This window comes from Polypterus senegalus, chromosome 10 (assembly GCF_016835505.1).
Source record: "Polypterus senegalus isolate Bchr_013 chromosome 10, ASM1683550v1, whole genome shotgun sequence".
NCBI lineage: Eukaryota > Metazoa > Chordata > Cladistia > Polypteriformes > Polypteridae > Polypterus > Polypterus senegalus.
In genome coordinates, this window is record NC_053163.1 from 68,128,268 (window position 1) to 68,154,523 (window position 26,256).

General features: G+C 37.3%; 1 protein-coding gene across 1 annotated transcript in view; it reads left to right on the forward strand.

The window, feature by feature from the left end:
• Positions 1–12: 12 nt before the first annotated feature.
• nup62l (nucleoporin 62 like) overlaps positions 13–26,256 on the forward strand; it is a 50,104-nt gene continuing 23,860 nt past the window's right edge. Inside the window, exons 1-10 of the mRNA XM_039765913.1 lie at positions 13–160; positions 5,009–5,324; positions 6,440–6,789; positions 10,518–10,613; positions 18,963–19,064; positions 19,891–20,004; positions 20,191–20,311; positions 25,046–25,190; positions 25,992–26,041; positions 26,128–26,256. The exon at positions 26,128–26,256 is cut by the window's right edge and continues 6 nt beyond it. Of these exons, the coding sequence (XP_039621847.1) occupies positions 5,017–5,324; positions 6,440–6,789; positions 10,518–10,613; positions 18,963–19,064; positions 19,891–20,004; positions 20,191–20,311; positions 25,046–25,190; positions 25,992–26,041; positions 26,128–26,256 (1,415 nt within the window). The 5' untranslated portion in view covers positions 13–160; positions 5,009–5,016. The remainder of the gene's footprint in view (positions 161–5,008; positions 5,325–6,439; positions 6,790–10,517; positions 10,614–18,962; positions 19,065–19,890; positions 20,005–20,190; positions 20,312–25,045; positions 25,191–25,991; positions 26,042–26,127) is intronic.

A 26,256-nucleotide genomic window follows, 5' to 3' on the forward strand; every position in this document is an offset into this window, starting at 1 on the left:
TACAGTGTTAAAAAAAAAAATGGCGGGTTAGTCAATGGCGCAGGAATGAGTGAGGATACAGAGCGTTCTCAGACACAGAGTGGAATATATAGTTTAAAATCTGTTGATCTACAGTCAGTGACTTTACCAATTTAAGGGTTCTATACCTGACTTCAGAAAGGTATGTAGTTGAGATCAGTCGTTTGACAAAACGTGTATCTCCTCCACGTTTGTCGTTCTTCAGTGCGATTCTCGTGTAATCTGCAAGGCCGATCGTGGTATTTTAAAACGGCATTTATACTTAAATTTTGAAATTGTTTATAAGGATTGAAGGGCTGTTACAAGTGTTCTGTGTGCGAGAAAGTTAAATGTCGTTAACAAATTAATATTTCTCTAGTTTCTGTATGACACTTTACAGTGCACGCCTTTTAATAATTATAGAAAGTAAATGTAGTAAAGTGATTGAAGTAATTGTACAATTTTTGTATAAGTGGAAAACTATCATTTAATGATCTGATAACCCCTTTTATCCAGTACTGCATTGGGTAGTTAGCAAAATAGGACGGAGATACCGATCGACTATTATGTTGGATAACCGGAATGTTGCATTTTATATTGGGGTATTTCATATTTGGAAAGCTACATGAGGAATATTTTGTGTGGGAACTAAGGCATTTACTGCATATTTACCAATTATTGAGAATTTTAAACTGATTTATCAACATGGTAACGACTGAATTTGAGAAACTCATGCTGTTAGTAGTACACGGTGAAATGACTAAAACAGAATATAACGTAAACCGTATCAAAGCTAAATTTAAATCTTAATAGCATAACAAGAGTAGCATTTCTTCTGTGAGGATTCTCGGTCAGAAAATATTAGAATGTCACTGACAACCAGAGTTAATGCAGATTTTGTTATGCATTTATGCTAATCCGATATTAAGCCTGAGAGAAACTTTTCAAATGTTGTGTATTGATTTGAGACTAACGCGTAAGGGCAATTGCCGCATTTTTTTCCAGGTACTTTACAAGAACATGGTATGTCAAGAATTGGTTTATAATTACAATGTCTATTTTGGCTCATACTTTGTTTTCATTAGTGGCCTGCACCAGTGCAGACACTACACCTTTCAGCAGAAATCTACAAATGCTGAGAATGGGTGCCTCAAGAATGCTAAATGAGTTTTTCACTAAATTTGTTTGGAACCAGTTTAAAAGGAAGAAGGTTATTTTAATTTTAAAAATCTAAATTTCTTATTTTATTAAGTGTAAATTGTTAAGGAGCTAATGAAAAGAGATTTTAATTTCACAATACTAAATTTAAAGTGTAATCATGAAATTGAATGTTCTTAGTGGGGGACCAGGACTGCAATTGCAGGATAACCGAGTTGGTGGGGAACATTCACATTACAAACAGTTAGCCTGACTTTTTCCCATTGGCTGTGCGACTCTGCCAGGGCTGCAGTAAGTTGCCAGTTCAGGTCATAATTAAGGATGCAACAATACCATTTTTCTCAGACCAAGTACAATTACCGATACTTTTTTTTAGTATTCAACAATGCCAATACCATTGTAGAGAGGCTGGAAGATAGTATTTGTTTATGTTTATCAACTTCACTGTTAACATCATATATAAGACTCATAATTTTGAATCAAATAATTCTAAATTGACCAAATAAGTCAAAGTGAGGTACATTACATAGATTAGATAGTAACACAATTTTTTAAAATGGCACAAATTTCACAGAAAAAAGCAAAAATCACATAATTAATGTAACTCAAACCAACATTGTTTCAAGTCTTTCAATATGGAATGTAATAGTACTATACAGTGTTGACAAGAATTGTCTAAACATAACAAGAAAGTTTCTCTTACTGGCGTCCCATTTTTTAAGATAACTGTGGCGTAAAGGTATACAGGTCAAAAGTCATTGGGAAACACCTGCTACTGAATAGGCCTACAACTCTTCTAGGAGAGCCAAGTGGCAGGTTCCTTTTAATGAACAGAAGCTTCTCTGGATGTTCAGCTGTAAGGTTGTTTCTAGTTTCACTAGCAATATGAAAGTGTACTATATAATCTCTTACTCTCTACACTACTGCATGGAGCTGAAAGGTATTTCTTTGACATCTGAGACAAACTGAGGAATTGCACTTTAACTGACTAGTACTTAAGTGGTTTGTCTGAACGAGAAACTGTGGTCTCTCCCAGGAATGCTTCTAGCTGTAAGGCAGCAGCTACTGCAACACAACACATTGATGCTTCTGCGTGTTCATCTATGATCTCATTAAACATACACTTCAAGGTACTAATTGTCTGGCCCTTCCTGGGTCGTTTGGCATCCTGCACCACATAATCCTGTCCAGCTGCCTCTAGGCCACACAATTCGTACAGCTCCAGGAACACAGTCTCTTTGGCCCACTTGGCTGTACTGAGGTTTGAAAAGAATTGACCCTTGTATCTATAATGGGAAACATTTCTTTTTTCTAATGATATACTTGCCAGTTTTATGTCCAGTAGATAGACAAATTGTAGTACTTACAAATTGTCTATGTAAGTATAAATAATTGAAGAAATTGTTCCAAAATGCTAAATATTTATTTTAAGAAATTTTGTCAGTTAAAGATTTTTTTAATTAGCCATCCTAGCGAAATAATTAATAAGTTCTTCAAATTTATTTACACAGTCATGTTCAGGGCACAAATTTATTAAAATCTATTGCTGACACATGCAGTTTCAAAAATATATCTCTCTATCCCTCTATATAGCTATACAAACCCAAATCGGAAAAAGTTGGGTTGGTATGGAAAATACAAATAAAAAAACAAGTGCAGTAATTCTTAATTTATTAACACAAGCTCGCTTACACTCCAGCAAGGGAGTGTTCTTTTTTTAATACTGTGTGTTAATCTATGAGAGGAAATTGCCTTTGTAAAGGAGAAAACAAAAAGGTATTAATTTGGTGAAGAAGCTTTTGTTTTCATTTCTGGCAAAGACATGCCTCTTTTTCCTTCTACTCTAAGTTCAACTGAACAGCATACATATCTGTCATTCCTCTCTGTGCATAGGAAGAAGTCACTAATTCCCATTTCTCAGTTTACTACTTTACTTTCTTTAACAACAGCCAGTATTCCTGTTTTCACTGTCTGCTAAAGTTTGACTGTCTGTTCTCCGCAATATAAACCATGTCATTCCTCAAGTACAGTAATACTTAACATAAAGGAGCACTACAACTAAATTACTGGAAAAATGAGAAAAGTAGCTTCCGAAAAAATAGTTTTTTGGCTAATTTACCATTCACAGATTGAGTTGCTTGGGGTGAAAAATCAGGCAGTTAAAATCGCCAGCTGTTTGACTGGAGCATTTCTGAGTATTGGTCTAGGGAGGCTCAAAGTGAATTACATAAACAAAATAAGTGAATTAAGTTTTTGGTTAACAAAATGGCTATCATGTACCTTACTCAGAACGCTTTTCCATCACTTCTAAATTAATATTTTGTTAGGTAAAGCTGTTTTTGTTGTAAACAGGAAGAGCTAGGCGGTATATATTGTAGGGAACACAACTTGAAAAAGTGTCTGTGATGGGTAAAGAACAAATGGAACTGTTTTTGACAAATACATCTTATACAGATGTATTAAAAATATCTATGGGGCCCAGGTGACTGAGTCCATCGTGTTCTCAGTGATTTACATGGGAATCCCACACTTTAGTTAGTACCAGTGAGACACATTTCCCCAAGTCATTTGGTAAATTTATGGACATTTATGGTAAATTACAGTTGCTGATCATACTGATCTGAATGTATTTGAGATTTGTAGGGCCCTATGGCATCTATTTAAATTTTTTACTAATTTTTTTTTTTTTTGATTTTCGGTTTTCACCATTTTATTATGGGCCACCGTGCCACTGTGGTAAGGAGACCTGGGTTCGCTTTCCGGGTCCTCCCAGCATGGAGTTTGCATGTTCTCCCTGTGTCCTCCCACAGTCCAAAGACATTCAAGTTATGTGCTTTGGCAATTCTAAACTTTCCCTAGTGTGTGGGCGTGTGCATGCCCTGCGGTGGGTTGGCACCCTGCCTAGGATTTCTTCCTGGCTTGCAACCTATGCTGGCTTAGACTGGCTCCAGCAGACCCCCGTGACCCTGTGTTAGGATATAGCGGGTTGGATAATGACTGACTGACCATTTTATTATTCCTTAATTCAGATTTGATTTTTTTTTTTTTTTAAACTGTAAGTAGCAACAGCTGCAAGAAAACAAACAATAATGAAATGGCACTTTACATTCCTTTTAATGAATCAGCACACTAGTGCAACTGAACCTTATTTTGCAGTTCCGTTTATCAGGTAGGAGCCCAGGTGCTCCACAATGCTGTATGCTGAAACTGCAGTATAACAGTGAGTGCTCTTCAGAATTGTAAGAGCTCTAAGATGTAGGTTAACTTCACTTTTAGCATCTAGGATATTTGGTACAGCCTGAGCTGGTGTGTTCCCAACCAGAAAAAACTTTTTGTAGAAGTGAGTATGTTCATTGTGATACCTTACTGATTTGATCCAGCTATTCCACCTGGTGTTTTCTGCCTCAGGGGTTCCTGGCAGGCTTCTTGAAACACATGCACAAACAGATGAATGACTAGATTTCTACAAGAACTAGAAAATAGTATCTGAATTATAGAAATAGATTATTTAATCATTTAATTTATTGGGAAGGTTTGTAACAGTCTCTCCACACATTTCCATTTTTAAACCTAAAATCTGTTTTTATGCATTAATTCTGTGATTCCGCCCGTTGTGGAAATCATAGGGCCCTAGTTTTGGAGAAAACTAGAGAATGTGGTTAAATCGCATGTAGACAAGGAAAGAACATGGAGGCTTTACAAAAATGGTCCCCGGGTTTAATCTTCAGGTCAAGACTTGAGACAAAAGTGCAAATCCAGCTAAATTTTCATTTTACTAACCAAGTGTTAGGTTAAATGTGTTTATTACACTCTTAATACTTAAATATCCGTTATTTCAATTTTTTTTCTTCAGAATTCAAAATGAGTGGATTTACCTTCACACCCAATAATACCACTGGGGGCTTTTCCTTTACCACTCCAACGCCAAAGACCACGGCAACAACTGCAACTGGTTTTAATCTAGGGGTCAGCAATACAGGAGGTTCATTAGGGGGTCCATTTCCCTTTGGTACCCCATCCCAACCACAAACAACTTCACAGGCGTCTGGAGGCCTTTTTCCATTTTCAACACCTGCAAATACTGGTGCACCATCCGGATTCACTTTTGGTGCTTCGGCTACAATAACGGCAAACCCAACCCAAGATGCAGTAGGAAATGTCTCCTTTGGGTAAGTCTAATTTTATATATGTAAATCCAAGTTTTTTTTATGTTGAAAAGATTTTTTTGCATGCAGCAAATTGAAAATATTGAAAAGAAACTGAAAGAAAGTAAGAGCAGGTGATAAAAAGCAAAACACTGCAAATTAAAGATGTGTAGAGGACCGAAGAATTTCACAGAAATGCTCCTGGGCTTTTTTTGTTGGGGGAGGAAGGGGCACAGTTATCAGTAGGGTAATGGACAGCTCACATAACATAATATCATCAAGGAATCTGATCTAATCTGGTGACTTATCATAGTGAAAGATGGTTAAAGGCAAGGATATAGGATCGGATATATAGGAGAAGATAATTAAGAAAGATGGAGAGGAGAACAACAGACAATGGAGGCTGGAAATAGGCTCAAAAAAAAAAAAAAACAGGAATATTGTAAACCTGATAAGGAATATCCCTTATTGGTCCCATACAGCACAGGAACCAAAGTGACAAAAAGAAGCCTGCATGCCCATTTTTGGACTTGGAGTTTATTACCAGGTAGTTGGGATTTGCTAGGAGTTTTACTTGTTGTACCTCTATAGGCCAAACAAAAGTAAATACTATTAAAAATACAAATTAATTTTCACACACACGTGTATTACATTTTTAGATTCAAAATTCCTTCACTGAGTTGGGTGACAAATGCACTAACCGATAAGATAAATGGCACAGACTGCAAAATTGGAATTTTGAGATACCGCAGTGAATTTGTTTGTTGATTTTGTGGACAAAACTAAAGATAAGATCCAAATAAAGCCCTTTATGAATAATAACTAGGTTAGCTTAGTCATTCATTTACAAAAAAAAATTATTATACATTTAGATAAGTGTTGGGGAAACAGTCACTAATCAGCAATTAATCTTAAAATGAAGTTCTTAGTATTTAACAAGGTTTTTGGGAAATTTATCCATTATCTCATTCTGCTGTGTACCTCATAGTTGGAAAAAAAAATGATATAAGGCTGTCCACGATCCCTATTTTCCGTCTATAAAATGGTTCTCATATTAAAAAAAAAAATCAAACCTGTAGGTGGAAGTATTCTGCCATTTGTAGGAGTATAATATTGTTGGATTTTGTTTTCTTTTCTAGTGCCAGTGCGCCAAAAATAAATCCATCTCAGACCACAGCATCCACTGGTCTGATGCTTAGTAACAGTATGCCATCTGCTGGGACCGGATTTGCCCTTGGAGGATCATCTTCTGTACAAGTTACTGCTTCTTCAACTGGTGGATTATTTACTTTTGGAAATGCACCATCAACACAGCAGCAGCAGCAACCAGTAACTAGTGTATTTTCTTTGGGAACCAGTAGTAGTTCCCAGCCAAGCAGTGGGTTTTCCTTTGGAGCACCAAAGTTGCAAGCAACTGCAACTACACAAGCAGCACCTGCTGGAACATTTCCATTTGGCAACAGCTCTACTCCTGCTATTGGTCAAACAGGTGGATATATAATTGTTTTATTTTGCTGAGGAGAGCATTTTGTTATTTTGAAATAATTTTAAAATATTAAACATTTTAAGTGATTTTTTAAATTTAATTATTTAATACAGTAGCATTTAGTCTATTTCAAGATTTCAGTTTCATTTGTAAGGGTAATAATTATTGCTAAACTTAACCAAAATGTTTTGTTTTTATCACCTAACCGAAGATAAGTAAACCTGCAGTAGATACCAAATTCTACATGCAATTTAAAATTTGATCTTTTTTTGGAAGAATGATTAAAGGTAAACCAATAATGCTTTGGTTGCTTGTGTGTATATATGATGTGTTTGTTAGATAATAATTTTTTGTTCAGTTGGTGAAATGTAACTTTTTTTGCAGAAGCTTAATAAATATTAAACAACATCACTTTCTTAACATGCACACCAAAAAAAAAACTGCTGACATGGCTAAATAAAAAGAGCAGTCCCAATGAGGCATTATTAAGGTGCATTGCCATAGTTATAAAAGGTCCCCAATAGTATTTCTTGACACACTTCAGTTTGTTAGCTAAAAGTACTCAATGCTAGTGTGTCAAGCAGATTTTATATAATTGACCTCAGTTTTGTCTTCATCCTATCCTCCTCTACTACCTCAAGCTGATCTAGAATGCATCCCCTAACTGAACCTGTCTTTTTAATGAGCTTGTTGATTCTGTGGCCTGTCCTGAAATTGTTATTGGCCCAGCACTCCATAGTGTGGAAAATCGCACTGGCCATTACAGAGTTGTGGAATATGTAATAGGTTCTTATTAGCTTAGCACAGCTGCATTTCATGATTTTATACCGCGTGTCATTGCCAAGAGTTGAAGCTCTGTAATTTCGAGAGCATCTCCTATACAAAACCCTTATTTGGTGATTTTATTTTAATTTATTTTTTAAATGGGTTTTTAAGGTCTGCACTCTTCCCAGGCTCTTCTAGAATGTTGATTCTTCTTTTTGCTAGCCATTGCTTGGTTCAGTTTGCTTTGTAGTTTGAATTTGTTTTGTTTTGGGAGATGAAATTCTACTTTAATTCCAGCTTTCAGCCAGACAGCAGCAGTTCTTTTGCTACCATATTATTGGTCTTTGGAGCCGTTTATTTTTCACCTCTATCCTGACCAGTGTCTTCTGTCCCTGCTGCAGAGAAGAACCTCTTTAACATTATGCTCTCATACTATGCTTGTCAGTAGTTATACAGTTAGAAAAAAGTTGTCTCTGTCCAAATATTTATGGACCTAATTTTGGTTCTGTACATTACCACAATTAATTTCAAATGAAACAACTCAGATGCAGGTGAAGTGCAGACTTTCAGCTTTAATTCAGTGGGTTGAACAAAAAGATTGCATAAAAATGTGAGGCAACTAAAGCACAATCCCCTCATTTCAGGGGCTCAAAAGTAATTGGACAATTGACTCAAAGGCTATTTCATGGGCAAGTCTGTCGTTATGTCATTATCAATCAAGCAGATAAAAGGCCTGGAGTTGATTTGAGGTGTGGTGCTTACATGCAGACGATTTTGCTGTGAACAAACAACATGCGGTCAAAGGAGCTCTCCATGCAGGTGAAAGAAGCCACCCTTAAGCTGCGAAAACAGAAAAAACCCATCCGAGAAATTGCTACAATATTACAAAATCTACAGTTTGGTACATCCTGAGAAAGAAAGCAAGCACTGGTGAACTCAGCAACGCAAAAAGACCTGGATGTCCACAGAAGACAACCGTGGTGGATGATAGCAGGATCATTTCCATGGTGAAGAGAAACCCCTTCACAACAGCCTTTCTCTTCACAACAGCCAACCATGTGAACAACACTCTCCAGCGGGTAGGTGTATCAATATCCAAGTCTACCATAAAGAGAAGACTGCATGAAAGTAAATACAGAGGGTGCACTGCAAGGTGCAAGCCACTCATAAGCCTCAAGAATAGAAAGGCTAGATTGGACTTTGCTAAAGAACATCTAAAAAAGCCAGCACAGTTCTGGAAAAACATTCTTTGGACAGATGAAACCAAGATCAACCTCTACCAGAATGATGGCAAGAAAAAAAGTATGGAGAAGGCGTGGAACAGCTCATTATCCAAAGCATACCACATCATCTGTAAAGCATGGTGGAGGCAGTGTGATGGCTTGGGCGTGCATGGCTGCCAGTGGCACTGGGACACTAGTGTTTATTGATGATGTGACACAGGACAGAAGCAGCCAGATGAATTCTGAGGTGTTCAGAGACATACTGTCTGCTCAAATCCAGCTAAATGCAGTCAAGTGATTGGGCGGCGTTTCATGATACAGATGGACAATGACCCAAAACATACAGCCAAAGCAACCCAGGAGTTTATTAAAGCAAAGAAGTGGAAAATTCTTGAATGGCCTAGTCAGTCACCTGATCTTAACCCAACTGAGCATGCATTTCACTTGTTGAAGACTAAACTTCGGACAGAAAGGCCCACAAACAAACAGCAAGTGAAAGCCACTGCAGTAAAGGCCTGGCCGAGCATTAAAAAGGCGGAAATCCAGCATCTGGTGATGTCCATGAGTTCAAGACTTCAGCTGTAATTGCCAGCAAAGGGTTTTCAACCAATTATTAGAAATGAACATTTTATTTCCGTTATTTAATTTGTCCAATTACTTTTGAGCCCCTGAAATAAAGGGATTCTGTTAAAAAAAATACTTTAGTTCCGTAACATTTTTATGCAATTTTTTTTGTTCAGCCCACTGAATTAAAGCTGAAAGTCTGCACTTCAACTGCATCTGAGTTGTTTCATTTAAAATTCATTGTGGTAATGTACAGAACCAAAATTAGAAAAAAGTTGTCTCTGCCCAAATATTTATGGACCTAACTGTATTTGTTGGAATTAAGGACAAGACATTTTTATCTTGGTCTCATCAGAGTATAAAGCTTTTTTCATTCTTTTGGGAGAATGATTCTGTACAGGCTTGGTGGTTGTTTATTTTTTTGTGATTACTAGTTTACTAGTCATGCTACTCATCCCATACATCCTACTTATGGGGATTAGATAAAATGATGGTAATACACAGATAGTAACTGTTACTGTCAAAAATAACTGCCTGTTTGTAGCCTACAATGATGAACTTTCTCCTTGCCTGGTCACCAGTTTCATAGGAATGTCTGGAACTTTACAGTGTCTTAGTGTTTTAATATTTCCTCTATTTCTTAGTGATGAAATCCAGAAAGTCCAATTATCTATTTAATGCCTTTAAAAGTATTTCATATAACCCCCAATATTTTTATCTCTCTGTACATGTTTTATTAGTTACTTTATGACCATGGTAATTTGTGCATTACACAACCAAATAGCTTTAAATGAAATCTCATTGAAGCAGCTGATTTTTTTTATTGTTATGGGATCTATTCCCCAAATTACCTTTGTGCATTACTGAAAATGTGGTTGATTAAAACTGAAAACGGATAAAATCCCTCATTATGTGTTCATACTTATGTAACTAGACTTTTTTTTTTATTAAATGCACATTTCAGTTTTAATTGGTGTATGTATTTACTTGTACATTTTATCCATTTACTGGACCTGGTTTACACTTTTGGGCATTAGTTATTTCAGTTAAAAATGATTAAGTCTGTTCTGTGTTGTATTATTTGGAAAAACATTTTCCTTGACACTCTTTGATTTTAAGAAATCTGGTGTTATTACTGTGTCTTATTTTTTTTTTTTCTCTCTCTCTGAAATTCTTCAGGTCTTTCTCTTGGGTCTGTGGCTCCAACTCCATCTACCAGCACCTCAGCTGCAACAAGTCAAGCGACAGTATTTTCCTTTGGCAGTAAGCCTGCAGGTATTTTTTTTTATTTATTTATTTATTTATTTTTATATAACCCTATCAAACTCTATTCTTTCAACTGCTTAAATTCAGAGTTAATGTGCAAAGCTAAGGGTATGGTCAGCCCTTTCTGCTTTCTTTGTAAATTTACCTTTTTAATCATTTAATTATTTGTACCAAATAAACTTGGAAATGAGGGAAAGTATAGTGTTACAATCATTTTTGACATTTATTTTTTAGCATTTCAAGGGATGTTTATTTTATACATTTTTGGTACTTTCATGACAAAGTACATTGCTTCTGACATCCCTTGGGATGCTCAGTTATTTTTTTGTGGTGAATTTCTAAGAGTACTATAAGTTTGTGAATAAGTTTTTCATTTTTGTAAGAGGTGCCATGGTAACTTATACCATAAGTGTTTTACAGAAGTACTAATTCCAAATGCCATATCCAAATTTGGAATGTCTAGGTTCACTTAGTGATACAGGAAACATATGAAATGTGTAATTTGCAAGCAGATTTGGCCACTCTACAGTCTAGAATTGTTGCATCCATATTTGAAGTTCAAGTACAGTATATTCAAATCATACATGATAGACAATCTTTTTTCCAATGGGGAAAGCATTGACATTTTGCTCCAAAATTTAAAAAAAAAATGCACAACAGCTTTGCTGAAAAGTTCCTTTTGAATAGAGGAGGTGGTTGACATGACTCCCTTTCTTTTCAGTTTGTAGACGCACTGGCAAAGTGTTAAACTTTGTGTAGTTGGTGATGTTCATCTTGCAACATGTGCAAACTAATGTACTGTAATTAAAGAGAAAGTGGTGAAACACTCTTTTTACTTGTTGAGCAAAGTGGGACTACAAATATTTTGTGTGACAAAAATGCTAGTGAAATCACTGCTTATTCTCCATTTTAATGTTCACATACATCCTGCAAGCTTCCTTTAGCCAAAATTCTCACGCTTGTTAAGTATAAATCTGTTCTAAGCTGCAGAAAATCTATATGATTAAAAGAAAAAGTTATTTACTAAATTTATAATTTCTATGTACAAAATATTTGAAAGTTTAATAAAGTAGTTAATTGTGAAAACAGCACTTTTATGATCTTGTAATGACTAGTACTACACATGTATGGCAATATACAAAATCCATTATCAAATATATATTTAAATTAATACCTACTTTAAGTTTAGAGTAACTGTAATGTTATTGGTTGACCTTCCTAATTTAATTATAAAGGTTTAACTCTCAACTTGCAGCTTAATTTAGGTTATGCACTGTAATTGTTTTTTCCCAGTCCTCCAGTGGATCCTGTAGGGAACCCTTTACATCCATTTCAAGTATTAAAAAACAGTTAAATGGAATAAATGAAGTGTTTTAGGTGTAATAGATTGGTATATTATTTATCTTTAGAGATACAGTTTGATTTCCGTTTTTAACCTCATGCAAGTAAAAAACAATAATAAATTGTAATATATTGCAGAATCAAAATCCAATACTTTTAACATTTTGCAAAAAAGCTGCCATATCATTGTGTTTTAACCTTAGTATTACAGTAAACTCTGCTCTTTGGTAATTCTTCACTTAGTAATCACTATTTTCTTGTTCCTCCCACTTACTCCTTTTTCAAGTTGTATCAAAGTAGCTTTTACATAAATTCAGTTGCTGCTTAAGTCTTTCCTGTAAAAATGCATTCTTGTCAGCATCGGTACCCGAGTTTGATGGTGATGCACTATGCAAGGTTAAAAGTTGTGTTTCTGAAAAAGAGTAAATGTGTGTTAGTGTAAGAAAAGCAGAATATATCTCTTTTTGGAAAGAAATACGATTAACCTTCATCTTACCAACATATTTTACATACAAATCTTACCAACTGGGGTCCGAACAGACCCCATGAGGTTTCTTTGATTGTTGATGAAAGTTATCGTCACTGAACGGATGTTAATGCGTGAGACATACTGTTTATTGTTTAGAAAACAAAACTGAACTTAACAGAATATTTTTTCAGCATATTTACTCAAGAATTATAAAGAAATCCAACAAATGTACCTTCGCAACGACATTATGTCCAGTGTTCGTGTTACATATGAGCTAGAGATACTGTGTACGTAAAAAGCTAATGGTAGACAATGTTTGCAATGAGTTTCAAAATTCCGACACTGGAAGAAATGCACTCATTTAGTTTTTTGTGCATTCATCACAAAAGATCTCTTGTCTACTATGGCTGAGACATACAGGTCTTCTACAACTTCCACATGCCTGACGAACTTTCTTGTCAACATCTCTTGGACAAAAAGCACACCTCTTTCTTTTCCCTTCAACAATGTCCCTTTTGTTCAATTCTCGAGCATGAGGTTCGACTCCCATCATCTTCATGGCTATCCGGATTGGGGCCTGAACCATTGGCGTACTTGATCTACGCTCGATTAGAGGCATAACGAGTTGCTGTCCGAGTTCTAAAAGAAATATTCTTCGCGCTTGTCTTCAGATAATTTCCAATCTGGAAATTTTGCCATGAAAATGATGAACGCAGCAACAGCACCAACATCAACACAATTGCCAAAGAGTACAACAGGCCGACGATTCACTTTTCTTCTTGATGTGAACATTGTACACAAGTGGTCAAGATTATCGATGCCACTTTTAGTTGCATTGTAATGGAGGATGACTTGTGGTTTTTTCTTCTCACCCTCTACAGTTGAATCATGATGCATGCTTGACAACACGATAACTGATTTGTTTTGCTTCGGTACATGATCGGACTGTTCAGAGATGTGGTCATTTTCAAGACTAGAGTTGTCCGAATCTTCCAAATCTGAGTCATCGTCGTCATTGAAAATTGCCTTCAGGACATCTGCAGCACTGTATTTAGCATATCTCCCACGGTTTGACATTGTTACACCTAAAATGCAGAAAAACTAGCAGTTATACAGTCAGTGACTAATCCCAGAAAATGCCAAATATTTTGGGGTCCGTTCGGACCCCAGCAACAAAATAATTGCGGGCGACCCAGTAATATTCACAATATTAAAAGAATATTTGATTTCGACTTACCGTTGGCGAAGCAACAAATTCCTAAAATGGCGGCTCTCAATAACGCTCCGTGTTTTTATAGCGCTAGCACAATCATGCTTGGGGTCCAATCGGACCCCAGTCGGTAGGATTAGGGTTAAGAGGGTAGTATCATTGTTAGTACTGCTGTATTGCTGCTCTAGCAACTTGGTTTCATATCATGACCTGTTAATATTATTCTGTATTGTTTTTGCATGTCCTCTATGCCTTTGCTGGTAATTATAGGTATACTGGTTTTCCACCCATATCACTGAGAAATGCACATTGGACTGATTGGCAATTCTAAATTGGCCTTGTGCCAGAGAGTGCGGATGCGCCTTGTAATAAACTGGAACTGCATCTGTAATGGGTAACTTCCTTGTGCTCAACTTTGCTAGAGTGCTATGAAAAGATGTGTGTTCATCAGTGTATTTGTATGATATTTGATCTTTAGTTCAGTAATATACATATAAAGGTGGTCTAGTTATACAAATAATTATTTCTATTGTTATTTATTACACAAACATTACTCAGAAATGCAGTTGTGTGCTGGTAAAGAAATAATTACACACACAGCTTCAGTAGCGGTTTTGCTGACTTTGTAAGAAAAAACTTATTGGCAAAATTTTTTCGTAATTTGTCCATTGGTCTCCTATGTTGACTTGGACTTGGAGAAATTTTTACATACTCCTTCTTAAGACTCTGTCACATTATGTAACTTTTCTAGTGATTTTAAGTCACAGTCTTCATTTACACATAGTTAAATCCTGGCACACTTCTGAGACTGCCAGCCGTGTAGACATACAGTGCATCCGGAAAGTATTCACAGCGCATCACTTTTTCCACATTTTGTTATGTTACAGCCTTATTCCAAAATGGATTAAATTCATTTTTTTCCCCAGAATTCTACACACAACACCCCAGAATGACAACATGAAAAAAGTTTGCTTGAGATTTTTGCAAATTTATTAAAAATAAAAAAAATTGAGAAAGCACATGTACATAAGTATTCACAACCTTTGCCATGAAGCTCAAAATTGAGCTCAGGTGCATCCTTTTTCCCCTGATCATCCTTGAGATGTTTCTGCAGCTTAATTGGAGTCCACCTGTGGTAAATTCAGTTGATTGGACATGATTTGGAAAGGCACACACCTGTCTGTATAAGGTCCCACAGTTGACAGTTCATGTCAGAGCACAAACCAAGCATGAAGTCAAAGGAATTGTCTGTAGACCTCCGAGACAGAATTGTCTTGAGGCAGAAATCTGGGGAAGGTTACAGAAAAAAATTCTGCTGCTTTGAATTTCCCAATGAGCACAGTGGCCTCCATCATCCGTAAGTGGAAGAAGTTCGAAATCACCAGGACTCTTCCTAGAGCTGGTCGGCCATCTAAACTGAGCGATCGGGGGAGAAGAGCCTTGGTCAGGGAGGTGACCAAGAACCCAATGCTCACTCTGTCGGAGTTCCAGGAGGTCCTCTGTGGAGAGAGGAGAACCTTCCAGAAGGACAACCATCCCTGCAGCAATCCACCAATCAGGCCTGTATGGTAGAGTGGTCAGACGGAAGCCACTCCTTAGTAAAAGGCACATGGCAGCCCGCCTGGAGTTTGCCAAAAGGCACCTGAAGGACTCTCAGACCATGAGAAACAAAATTCTCTGGTCTGATGAGACAAAGATTGAACTCTTTTGGTGTGAATGCCAGTCACGTTTGGAGGAAACCAGGCACCGCTCATCACCAGGCCAATACCATCCCTACATTGAAGCGTGGTGGTGGCAGCATCATGCTGTGGGGATGTTTTTCATCGGCAGGAACTGGGAGACTAGTCAGGATAAAGGGAAAGATGACTGCAGCAATGTACAGAGACATCCTGGATGAAAACCTGCTCCAGAGCGCTTTTGACCTCAGACTGGGGCGACGGTTCATCTTTCAGCAGGACAACGACCCTAAGCACACAGCCAAGATATCAGAGGAGTGGCTTCAGGACAATTCTGAATGTCCTTGAGTGGCCCAGCCAGAGCCCAGACTTGAATCCGATTGATCATCTCTGGAGAGATCTTAAAATGGCTGTGCACTGACGCTTCCCATCCAACCTGATGGAGCTTGAGAGGTGCTGCAAAAAGGAATGGGCGAAACTGGCCAAGGATAGGTGTGCCAAGCTTGTGGCATCATATTCAAAAAGACTTGAGGCTGTGATTGCTGCCAAAGGTGCATCGACAAAGTACTGAGCAAAGGATGTGTATACTTATGTACATGTGATTTCTCAGTTTTTTGTTATTTTTAATAAATTTGCAAAAACCTCAAACGTTTTTCATGTTGTCATTATGGGGTGTTGTGTGTAGAATTCTGAGGAAAAAAATGAATTTAATCAATTTTGGAATAAGGCTGTAACATAACAAAATGTGGAAAAAGTGATGCGCTGTGAATACTTTCCAGATGCACTGTATGTACCTAGTGACTCTGCCTAATCAGTCTGTGACTTGCTCTGGCTGAATCTTAAATTGTAGTAGGGGGCTCAGTCCTCATCTGGAAGTACTGTATAATGCAACAATACAAAATGGTGGTCTCAAATTTTCTTCAGTTCTACATGATTTAAGTGCAGATTGCTTGAAAATGGCTTTAATACCCTTCCCAGTCTTATAGGCACCAACAAGCTTATTTTTGAGGACTTCGGAGAGCTGTTTTGATTTTTGGCATGCTGTTGCCACTAACACCAGTTGCTTAGACCGAAAAGTATCACAGGTTATTGGCACCCCTTGTAAAGATGAAACAAAAATCTTTTGGTGAATTATCTTAATCCTTAACACTAGAATTAGCAGAGCCTATGAAAATACTCGTAGATCCATCCCACCTTAAAACGCTTCACACCTGTCCGTCACGTCTTTTGTCTTCTAAATTTGTAGCTAAGCAGCAAACAGCAAGCAACCTACTATCGCATCCCCCACCAGCGCACAGTTTTCTCAGCTCAAGTCTGTTTACCTGCGTGTCACTTGCTTTGAGTTGTATAGAGTGAGAAGTCAAGCAAAATGACACCTTTTATAAATACTATATCATTTGCAACACTTGCATTTCATGTGTGTTCCGTGTCTACATAGATCTATGTACACACAACGTTAAAGAAATGTTTTTCATGTTTTAGTCATAATTGACAAAATGTAGACATGAAGTTTTATAATGTGTGAAGCCTGATGTCCAAATATCAAAGAAAAGGTTTCACAAAAAGTACAAATAATAGAACCAGTGCGCATTTATTCAAAAATATAACTACAGAAAAATAACCCGCGTTAGAATGCGATATTGACATGCATTTGCTAAGAGCGATGTGGTGGCGCAATGGTATCCACTCTTGACTGGTAGTCTGAACTTTTCGGGTTTGATTCCAGATGAGTCCGTTTTGAAAAATGAGCTGCACGTATTCTTACTATTTTAAAATAAAAACATACATTTGATCCCAGTCTGTAACAGCCGGTGTAATTTGTTACTCTCTCTGCCGCGTTCACGATCCCAACTCAAACCACCCCATCCCTGCCCCGGAATGACTTTATATATTCCGAAAATCATTGTGATTGCCTGTTTGGCACCCCATAGGGCACTGTATAATAGATATATAAAAAAAAAACAGCTAAGGAAATAGATATATAGATAGATAGGAAGGAAAGGCACTATATGATAGGCAGACAGGGAAGCTGCTATATAATACATTTACTGTTATTACTATATAGATAGACAGGGAGTTCAGGCAGGCAGAACGGCGAAGGTTAAAAAATAAATAAAAAATAAAAACATTTTTTCCCCAGCAGGGATTCGAGCTCGGGTCTCTGAGGTACGGCAAGTCTACTGCGCTCTGAGTGACCAAATCTTACCAATACACCACGGAAGCTGTTGTGACATTCTTGAACCTTTTGTGAAAGTGTTTATTTGATCTTTGGCCTTCAGGCTTCACATATTTTATAGTTTATGCCTACATTTTGTAACATTTATTACTAAAATATGAAAAAGTTTCTGTTTTAACAATGTGTTTACACAGATTTCTGTAGAAACGGAACACACATGAAATGAGTGTGTTCCAAATAACAATCTATTGTTTCCACTCTAAAACTCCACTTCACTCCCAGATAATCAATCAAGGCATGAGCTGGGAGAAGTTCATGCACGTTCTGTCGGTGGGGCGATGGAATAGCCGGCTGCTTGCAGCATGTGTTTATCAGCACATTTAGATGAAAAAAAGACGCTGGTGGAGAGGTGAGAACGATTTTAAGAAGTGATTTAAGGTGGGACGGATCTGCGAGTTTTTTCATAGGCTCTGGTAATTCTAGTGTTAATCTCACACTGAAAAAAATTACAGAAATCCAACCTTTAAATGAAATAAATTATATTCTGAGGGGGGTAAAAATGTATTATTTTTAACAAAATGACATGTGCCCAGATTGGTACCCCTGCATTTAACATTTCCTGTGCCAATAAAACCTGAGACCTTTCCTCTTTACAGAATCTCTCCTCGTCATCCAGGGTTCTAGGTCTTCCCTTGTGCACTCTCCTCTTCCACTCACCCCACCGGGTTTTAGTGAAAATAAAAATAATAATAATAAAAAATACTAACCGTTTTTGTGGGGTTTGCTTATTTTTTTCCAAAGCCCTGTAGAATATGCTCTGGTTCCCTGTGAACCTGAATTAAAACAAACTGGTTCAGGGAATGCATAATGGAAATACAATTGCACAGTTTTACAATTGTAATTGTATTCAGTAAAAATCTGTGAATAAATTATTTAAAGCATTGTTTAGTTTCTTAATCTAAACTCTTTAGTCTGTTTTACTTAGCCTTTTTGATTGAGGCATGAGAGAGAACTCAATCCTTTGGATAGACTGGGTGTCCTAGATTTTGAAAATGTGTGATCCTTCTGCAGTGACAAAGTGCATAAACTTAAAACTCTTAATACATTATGTAGTGTAATCTAAATCTTTTGAGTAGTGAGAAAAGAGCTATAGTAATGTAAGTAGTTGTTATTGTATAGATTTTTTGTCAATAGTACATAAATAACATAATGCAAAGAATAATTGTTACAATTGTTTACTTTGGGTATATGGATGTTTTTAGTAGAAAGAAGGGTAGCATGTAGACTGATTTTGCTTTATGACTCTGGTATGTTAGATGTATATCTCGACTAATTTTTTAGGTTGCTCTTAATAGATTTTTATGTTGGTTTTTAAATGCATGTCCTTTGAAAATTAGAATGTTGTATACTATACAAATGAACGTTGTTTTATATTCAATATTATAGAGGAGCTTCCTTTGTTAATACATTGCAATTTGGGTTCCAGGTAGTACTGCAACTACAGCTTCATCAAGCACTTCAGCTGGACTTTCCCTTTTCGGAACACCTGCTACAACTTCTACTCCCACACCTGTTCCTGGCTTTACATGTTAGTTACCAGAATCTTTTACATTTTACAATGTACCTTTTTACATTGTTGAAATGTGAATTGTCTTTATTGTGCTACGGTCATTTTGCTTTTTTGATATATCTTGTACATTTTGTTTCCAGATTTATTCTTCATTTGTCTTTACTATAAACATCCAAAGAGCTACACACCGCGACATAAGCTCTTTGATTTCCAGGATCTTTTCATCCAGTGCCTATTTGTATTTTTGAATGGACTGCTTATATCATCATTTGAAAAACTTCTGCTTCTTAAAAATGCACTACTTACACAGAACATTTTGGGAAATATTTTTTCTGCCTCTCTGCTCATGGATCTGAAGGATCTAAAACTCTGTTAACAGATTTTAAATAAATCTCTAGAATTCTGAAATTATCATTATGCTCCTGATCCTGTTTTTGTTTACACTAAATCATGAAATCTCTGTCTTACTGCTTTTTCCATTAGTAGAGAGATTGGAATAAAATTCCAATAATTATAGTACCAAGTATATTTATGCTTTTGTAATCTCTTGTCTATTTCAGGCATATTTATAGGTAGCATAAAGATGGACATGCTTACTAAAGTAGTGTCTTTGTTGGTTTTCTAATGTATTTAAAAAATGTGTTCCATTGCATTTTTCACTGTATGCAGTTTTTTTCCTTCCTTTTTACTCTTCATTCAATCATTCATTTACTCTTCACTCAAGTAGTAGGTATATTAGTTACAGTAACCAGATGTTAATTTATAAGTGGTATTCTGTAATAATATAATTTTAGCTGATATATCTTTTATTCTAAGTGTCCTTCTCTATTTTACCTTTTTCAAGTTGGAGCACAAGCCTTATCTGCTACAACTACTGCTACTACTACTACTACAGCAGCAGGGCTCTCTTTCCTCAAGCCTGTGGGTGCATCTCCTTCTTCAAGTACAACTACAGCAGGTAATCTGATTCTATGCTTGATATAAGACACCCAGAGTTTAATGATAGTTATCATCTAGATATAGTATACTTGTAATAATTAATGTAAACAATGGAAAAAAGTCAACTTGAACATTTATCATAAGAGATAGCAAAGTTGAAAACAGTAATTTCACAATGACATACTTTATATTTTTTGTGTTTCAGTTGTTACAACAACTGGTAGTACACCAGCATTCTCATTACCGCTAAAGTCAACAGGAGCAAGTACAATTGGTACTTTATCAACCGCAACGACTGCTATCACAGCAACAACATCAGCTGTCAGGTATGAAACCACTTTAACTTTTCTTGTCACTGGCTTCATAAAATTATAGTTTCTCCTTCTCAAGATATGTTTGTTTTATTTATTTATTTTTGCATGACAGTTCACCTAAACATTCATTGATTAAACTTACTAGTTCTCAATTTTCTAATGAATAAGTTGCTGCAGAAATTTTTTTGCACAGTTAAGAAATAAAATATTACAATACAAACTTTTCTGTCTATCGAAAGACTATGAATAAAATGTATCCTAATAAAGTATCGGGAGTACTAGAAAGAAGACCTGTAATATATACAGTTGTGCTTGAAAGTTTGTGAACCCTTTAGAATTTTCTATATTTCTGCATAAATATGACCTAAAACATCTTTTTCACAAACTTTCAAGCACAACTGTATTTTTTTCAACATTTCTTGTTTATGACTTATTTTTCTGTTAAAGTATGTATCATTCATATTAAATTTTTATATTTATTTACCCATGAGTCTGCTATCAGTATGTTTATTTGTTTATTTCTAGAACTTTAGAAAATAAAAGTAACCAGTTCAAATTTTTACAGTGGCTTTTAATTTTTGTTGTTCTGTTTTCTGAGTTACTGGGCAGCACCTAAAATATTTTGACAGAGAGAAGGTAAATTATTCAGAATTCTTGTTGAGACTAAAGCCAAATGTTAATTAAGAAAGCTTGACTTGAATAAGTCTGTAGTTATTCTTCTGTTTTTAGGATTTTGTCTACTAAGAAAGGGCATGAATGTCGTTGTGCATTGTATTGTAAACAAGCAATACACTTTAGTATATAGTCAAGTTTGCTCATGGTTACTGCTTTTAGAGTCTTTGTGCAAAAAATGCTTCATTGGAATAATTTGTATGGCATCATTAAACGAATTTGTAAATATGGAATGATCCAATAAAACTGCCACCTACATACCAACTTGTTAATGATTACATGGGAAAATATCTACTTGATCAATAATTAGAGAATACTTATTGTATGTGTTGCATTCTTCTTCACTATCTGACAAACAGTAGACAAGACTGCTTACCTCAAGCAACTATTTCAGCAACTAACTGATATCACTCCTTTCTAACTGGTTTTCTAATTTGTATTTTGTAAAGATTATTAAGGTATAATGATAAAATTACTGAATTTTGTACTACTTTTGGAAAAAATATTTTTGCTGTCAAAGGAGAAAAACAATTGCATGTAAAGGTATATAGTCTTCTTTCGGCTACTCCCATTAGGGGTCGCCACAGCGGATCATCTTCTTCCATATCTTTCTGTCCTCTGCATCTTGTTCTGTTACACTCATCACCTGCATCTCCTCTCTCCCCACATCCATAAACCTTCCCTTGGGTCGTCCTATTTTCCTCTTCCCTGGCAGCTATATCCTTAGCATCCTTCTCCCAGTATACTCTGCATCTCTCCTCTCCAAACCAATGCATTCTCGCCTCTCTGACTTTGTCTCTCAACCTTCCAACTTGAGCTGACCCTCTAATGTACTCATTTCTAATCCTATCCATCCTCATCACCCCCAATGCAAATGTTAGCCTCTTTAATTCGGCTACCTCCAGCTCTGTCTCCTGCTTTCTGGTCATTGCCACTGTCTCCAACCCATATAACATAGCTGGTCTCACTACTGTCCTGTAGACCTTCCCTTTCACTTTTGCTGATATCCGTCTGTCACAAATCACTCCTGACACTCTTCTCCACCCATTCCACCCTGCCTACACTCTCTTTTTCACCTCTCTTCCACAATCCCCATTACTTTGTACTGTTGATCCCAAGTATTTAAACTCCTCTACCTTCGCCAACTCTACTCCTTGCATCCTCACCATTCCATTGACCTCTGTCTCATTTAAACACATGTACTCTGTCTTGTTCCTACTGACCCTTATTCCTGTCCTCTCTAGAGCATATCTCTACCTTTCCAGGGTCTCCTCAACCTGCTCACTACTATCGCTACAGATCACAATCTCATCAGCAAACATCATAGTCCACAGGGACTCCTGTCTAATCTCGTCTGTCAACCTGTCCATCAGCATTGCAAATAAAGGACAGAGCCAATTCCTGATATAGTCCCTCCTCCACGTTGAATGCATCCGTCGCTCCTACCGCAGACCTCACCACAGTCACACTTCCCTCGTACGTATCCTGTACAACTCTTACGTACTTCTCTGCCACTCCCGACTTCCTCATACAATACCACAGCTTCTCTCGAGGCACCCTGTCATATGCTTTCTCCAGGTCTACAAAGACACAATGCAACTCCTTCTGGCCTTCTCTATACTTCTCCATCAACACCCTCATAGCAAACATCGCATCTGTGGTGCTCTTTCTTGGCATGATACCATACTGCTGCTCACTAACCATCACCTCACTTCTTAACCTAGCTTCCACTACTCTTTTCCATAACTTCATGCTGTGGCTCATTAATTTATTTCCCCCTGTAGTTACTACAGTCCTGCACATTCCCCTTATTCTTAAATATCGGCACCAGTACACTTCTTTTGCACTCCTCAGGCATCCTCTCGCTTTCCAAGGTTCCATTAAACAATCTGGTTAAAAACTCCACTGCCATCTCTCCTAAACACCTCCATGCTTCCACAGATATGTTATCTGGACCAACGGCTTTTCCATTCTTCATCCTCTCCATAGCTGTCCTTACTTCCTCCTTGGTAATCCGTTGCACTTCTTGATTCACTATCTCCACATCATCCAACCTCTTCTCACGCTCTCTCTCTCTCTTCATTCACAAGCCTTTCAAAGTACTCTTTCCTTCTGCTCAACACACTCTCCTCACTTGTGAGTATGTTTCCATATTTATCCTTTATTACCCTAACCTGCTGCACATCTTTCCCAGCTTGGTTCCTCTGTCTAGCCAATCGGTACAACTCCTCATACGCTTTTTTTTTTTAGCCTTCGCCACCTCTCTTCACCTTGCGCCTTATCTCTTTGTACTCTTGTCTACTTTCTGCATCTATCTGACTGTCCCACGTCTTCTTTGCCATCCTCTTCCTCTATATACTCCTCCTGTATTTCCTCATTCCACCACCAGGTTTCCTTTTCCTCCATCATTTGTCCAGATGTCACGCCAAGCACCCTTCTTGCTGTCACCCTTACTACATCTGCTGTATTTTCCCAACTTTCTGGTAACTCTTCACTGCCACCCAATGCCTGTCTCACCTCCTCCCTAAACTCAACCTTGCAGTCTTCCTTTTTTAACTTCCACCATTTGATCCTCGGCACTGCCCTCACTCTCTTCCTCTTCTTGATCTCCGTCATCCTACAGACCACCATCCTATGCTGCTTAACTACACTTTCCCCTGCCACTACTTTGTTACGTACAAGATAGGGACTATAGGTTTGTACTTAAGTTGAATTTGTATGTAAGGTGGAACAGGTACATTACTTTAATAAATGCTATTGTTGACCGACTGTAACCAAGTGCTCTGCCAATGAATGATGGAGTTTCACCTCTTTCTGACCTTTTTATTATTTCTACTTTATTTTCAATGGTGATGGTTTTTCTCTTCTTTACTGTATCACCAGCACTTGCATCAGATTTATGTTTCAGAGACATTTTTGAAGGGTGAAGACAGAAGGTTAAGATGAGCTCTTCTGTACAGCACAGTACATGCTTTCACAGCAGGGAGGCACCAGCCGTCAACACATCTGATGTATAGGGTGGTCCAGATCTAATTATGAAATTTTCATTACACTATACCTTATTCAGTTTATTACAAAGAAAATCACCCGAAAAATCCCGGACCAGTGTGCGAACTGACGACACGAAGAATCATCTTTGCTCTGAACTGGAATCATCCTTGCATAAATCAAAGTCATCCAGATGATCTGGATCTGCATAAATAGATCTGGCCACCCTGTACTGACAAGATACGACTTCCTGCTATGTGCATAACAGTACAAGCAGGCTTGCTTTTGAGAATGAATGGGGGCAGTGAGGGGCGGTTCATCACCAGCCCACCTTACAGTCCCCTCCACTACAGTATGCTACCTGCAGCGTCCTCTGCACCACTGCCCCCATTCAACACTCAGCCATCCGAGGCACACTACAATGCTGCCCCCTCACCACGTTCACCCTCAATGGCCTCCGTTCAGCCACAACCGGGTTACCGCTTGCAGCATTACCAGCCGCCCACCGAGAATGAATGGGCAGCAATATGTGGTGGGCGGGCAGTGAAATCGCTTGCCGCCGGGAGCCACCCGATGGACACTACACTGCATGAGCAGCGAAATCGTCCCCGTCTAGCCACCGCTTGCAGCGTCCCCAGACCGAAGATGACGGAGCGCCAGTTACTGAGGCGCATGTGTTGCAGCTGCGGCCCCGTTCATGTGTCGTAGAACAGATGTCCGTAATCTGGGGACTACCTGTACATTGTTCAACCAAATGCATATGTAAACAAGGAGTTTTGTCATAATTAAATTTCCTAAATGTCCTAACCATATAATTCTAAAACAGTATACTCTTGAAATGCCAAGAATCAATCAAAAGCATTGTCTTTTTAAATTGTATGATCATTTTTTTTAAGCTACTCTTTAAAGTTCTTGGGTGGGAGAAATTATTGTACCCTTCCTTGGCCAGTGTGCCTTTTAACTTGAGAAAACTCTTATTACGAATACAAGTCCTATCACTCATTTTTAGTTCTTAGCTTATTACTGTGTACCTTTTTTTTTTTTTGTTATTTTTTGTACTTACTTATTCTTTTATGAATCTCGTAGCACTCCTCCTGTCATGACCTATGTTCAATTAGAGAATCTGATTAACAAGTGGAGTCTGGAACTTGAAGACCAGGAAAGGCACTTTCTCCATCAAGCAACTCAGGTCAATGCCTGGGACCGTATGCTGATTGAGAATGGAGAAAAGGTAATAAGTTTTAAAGTAAATGCTTTTGTACTTTTAATTTTTTTTTTGTCAGATTCACTTCTAAACTTGGCCTTTTCTAATGCTTCTACAAAATGTATTTTTAATGTAATTTTTTCCCTCCATTGCATCTCCTGCCTTCTATGAGCTTGTGATGACAGCTCTGATGAGACAAATGTGGCTAGACTGGTCTGATTCAAATTTTAAAAAGCACTAGTTAAGAAAATTTGTACCTTATGACATTTTATTATTAGGGCTCCTTATACTGTACTAATGGTGCTGTTCTGTTTGCTTTGCATTTTTGTTTTTCTTTCCCTATGTTTAAGCATGGTTTGCGATTAGCTTTATATGTAGCCCATGACTGAATAAAATATATTAGTAAAACTTATATAAACTGTTTGTTATCACTGATTGAACAAATGTAATGTTTTCCTTAGAAAACAGTCAGTGTTGACACTAAACTGTAACACTGATGTGTTTTAGTTTTTCCTGAATACATGTTTCAGGAGAGTGACAATCAAGGGCTGATTTTCTCTGTGTTTAGATGTAATTGTGCTATTACACTTTAGCATTTATGTTTAGGAGTGTGCAATATGTATCGTCTATAATAGTATCTTAATTGTTGTTTTTAACAATGTGTCAATGTGTGAACTGAAATTATCAAGTATGTCAGCCAATTTGCAAAATAAAAAATCAAAAACGCACCTCTCTGTCGGTGTGAGAGGACAGGATGATTCAGCAGGCAGGCATCATTGTTTAAAATAAATGAATAAATAACCAAGTTTTTCTCCCATGTATTTTTAGATCACTTCGCTACACAGAGAACTGGAGAAAGTAAAGCTTGATCAAAGAAGGTAAATATGTCTCGGCCTAAAAATTTAAGAGCAAGATTTTTTTTTTTTTGCCCATCTGTTTTAACACGCTTACTTTGTTTTTACAGACTGGATCAGGAGCTGGATTTCATTTTGTCCCAGCAGAAGGAGCTGGAAGATTTACTGATTCCTTTGGAAGAATCTGTGAAGGAACAAAATGGCACAATTTATGTTCAGAATGCAGATGAAGAAAGGGA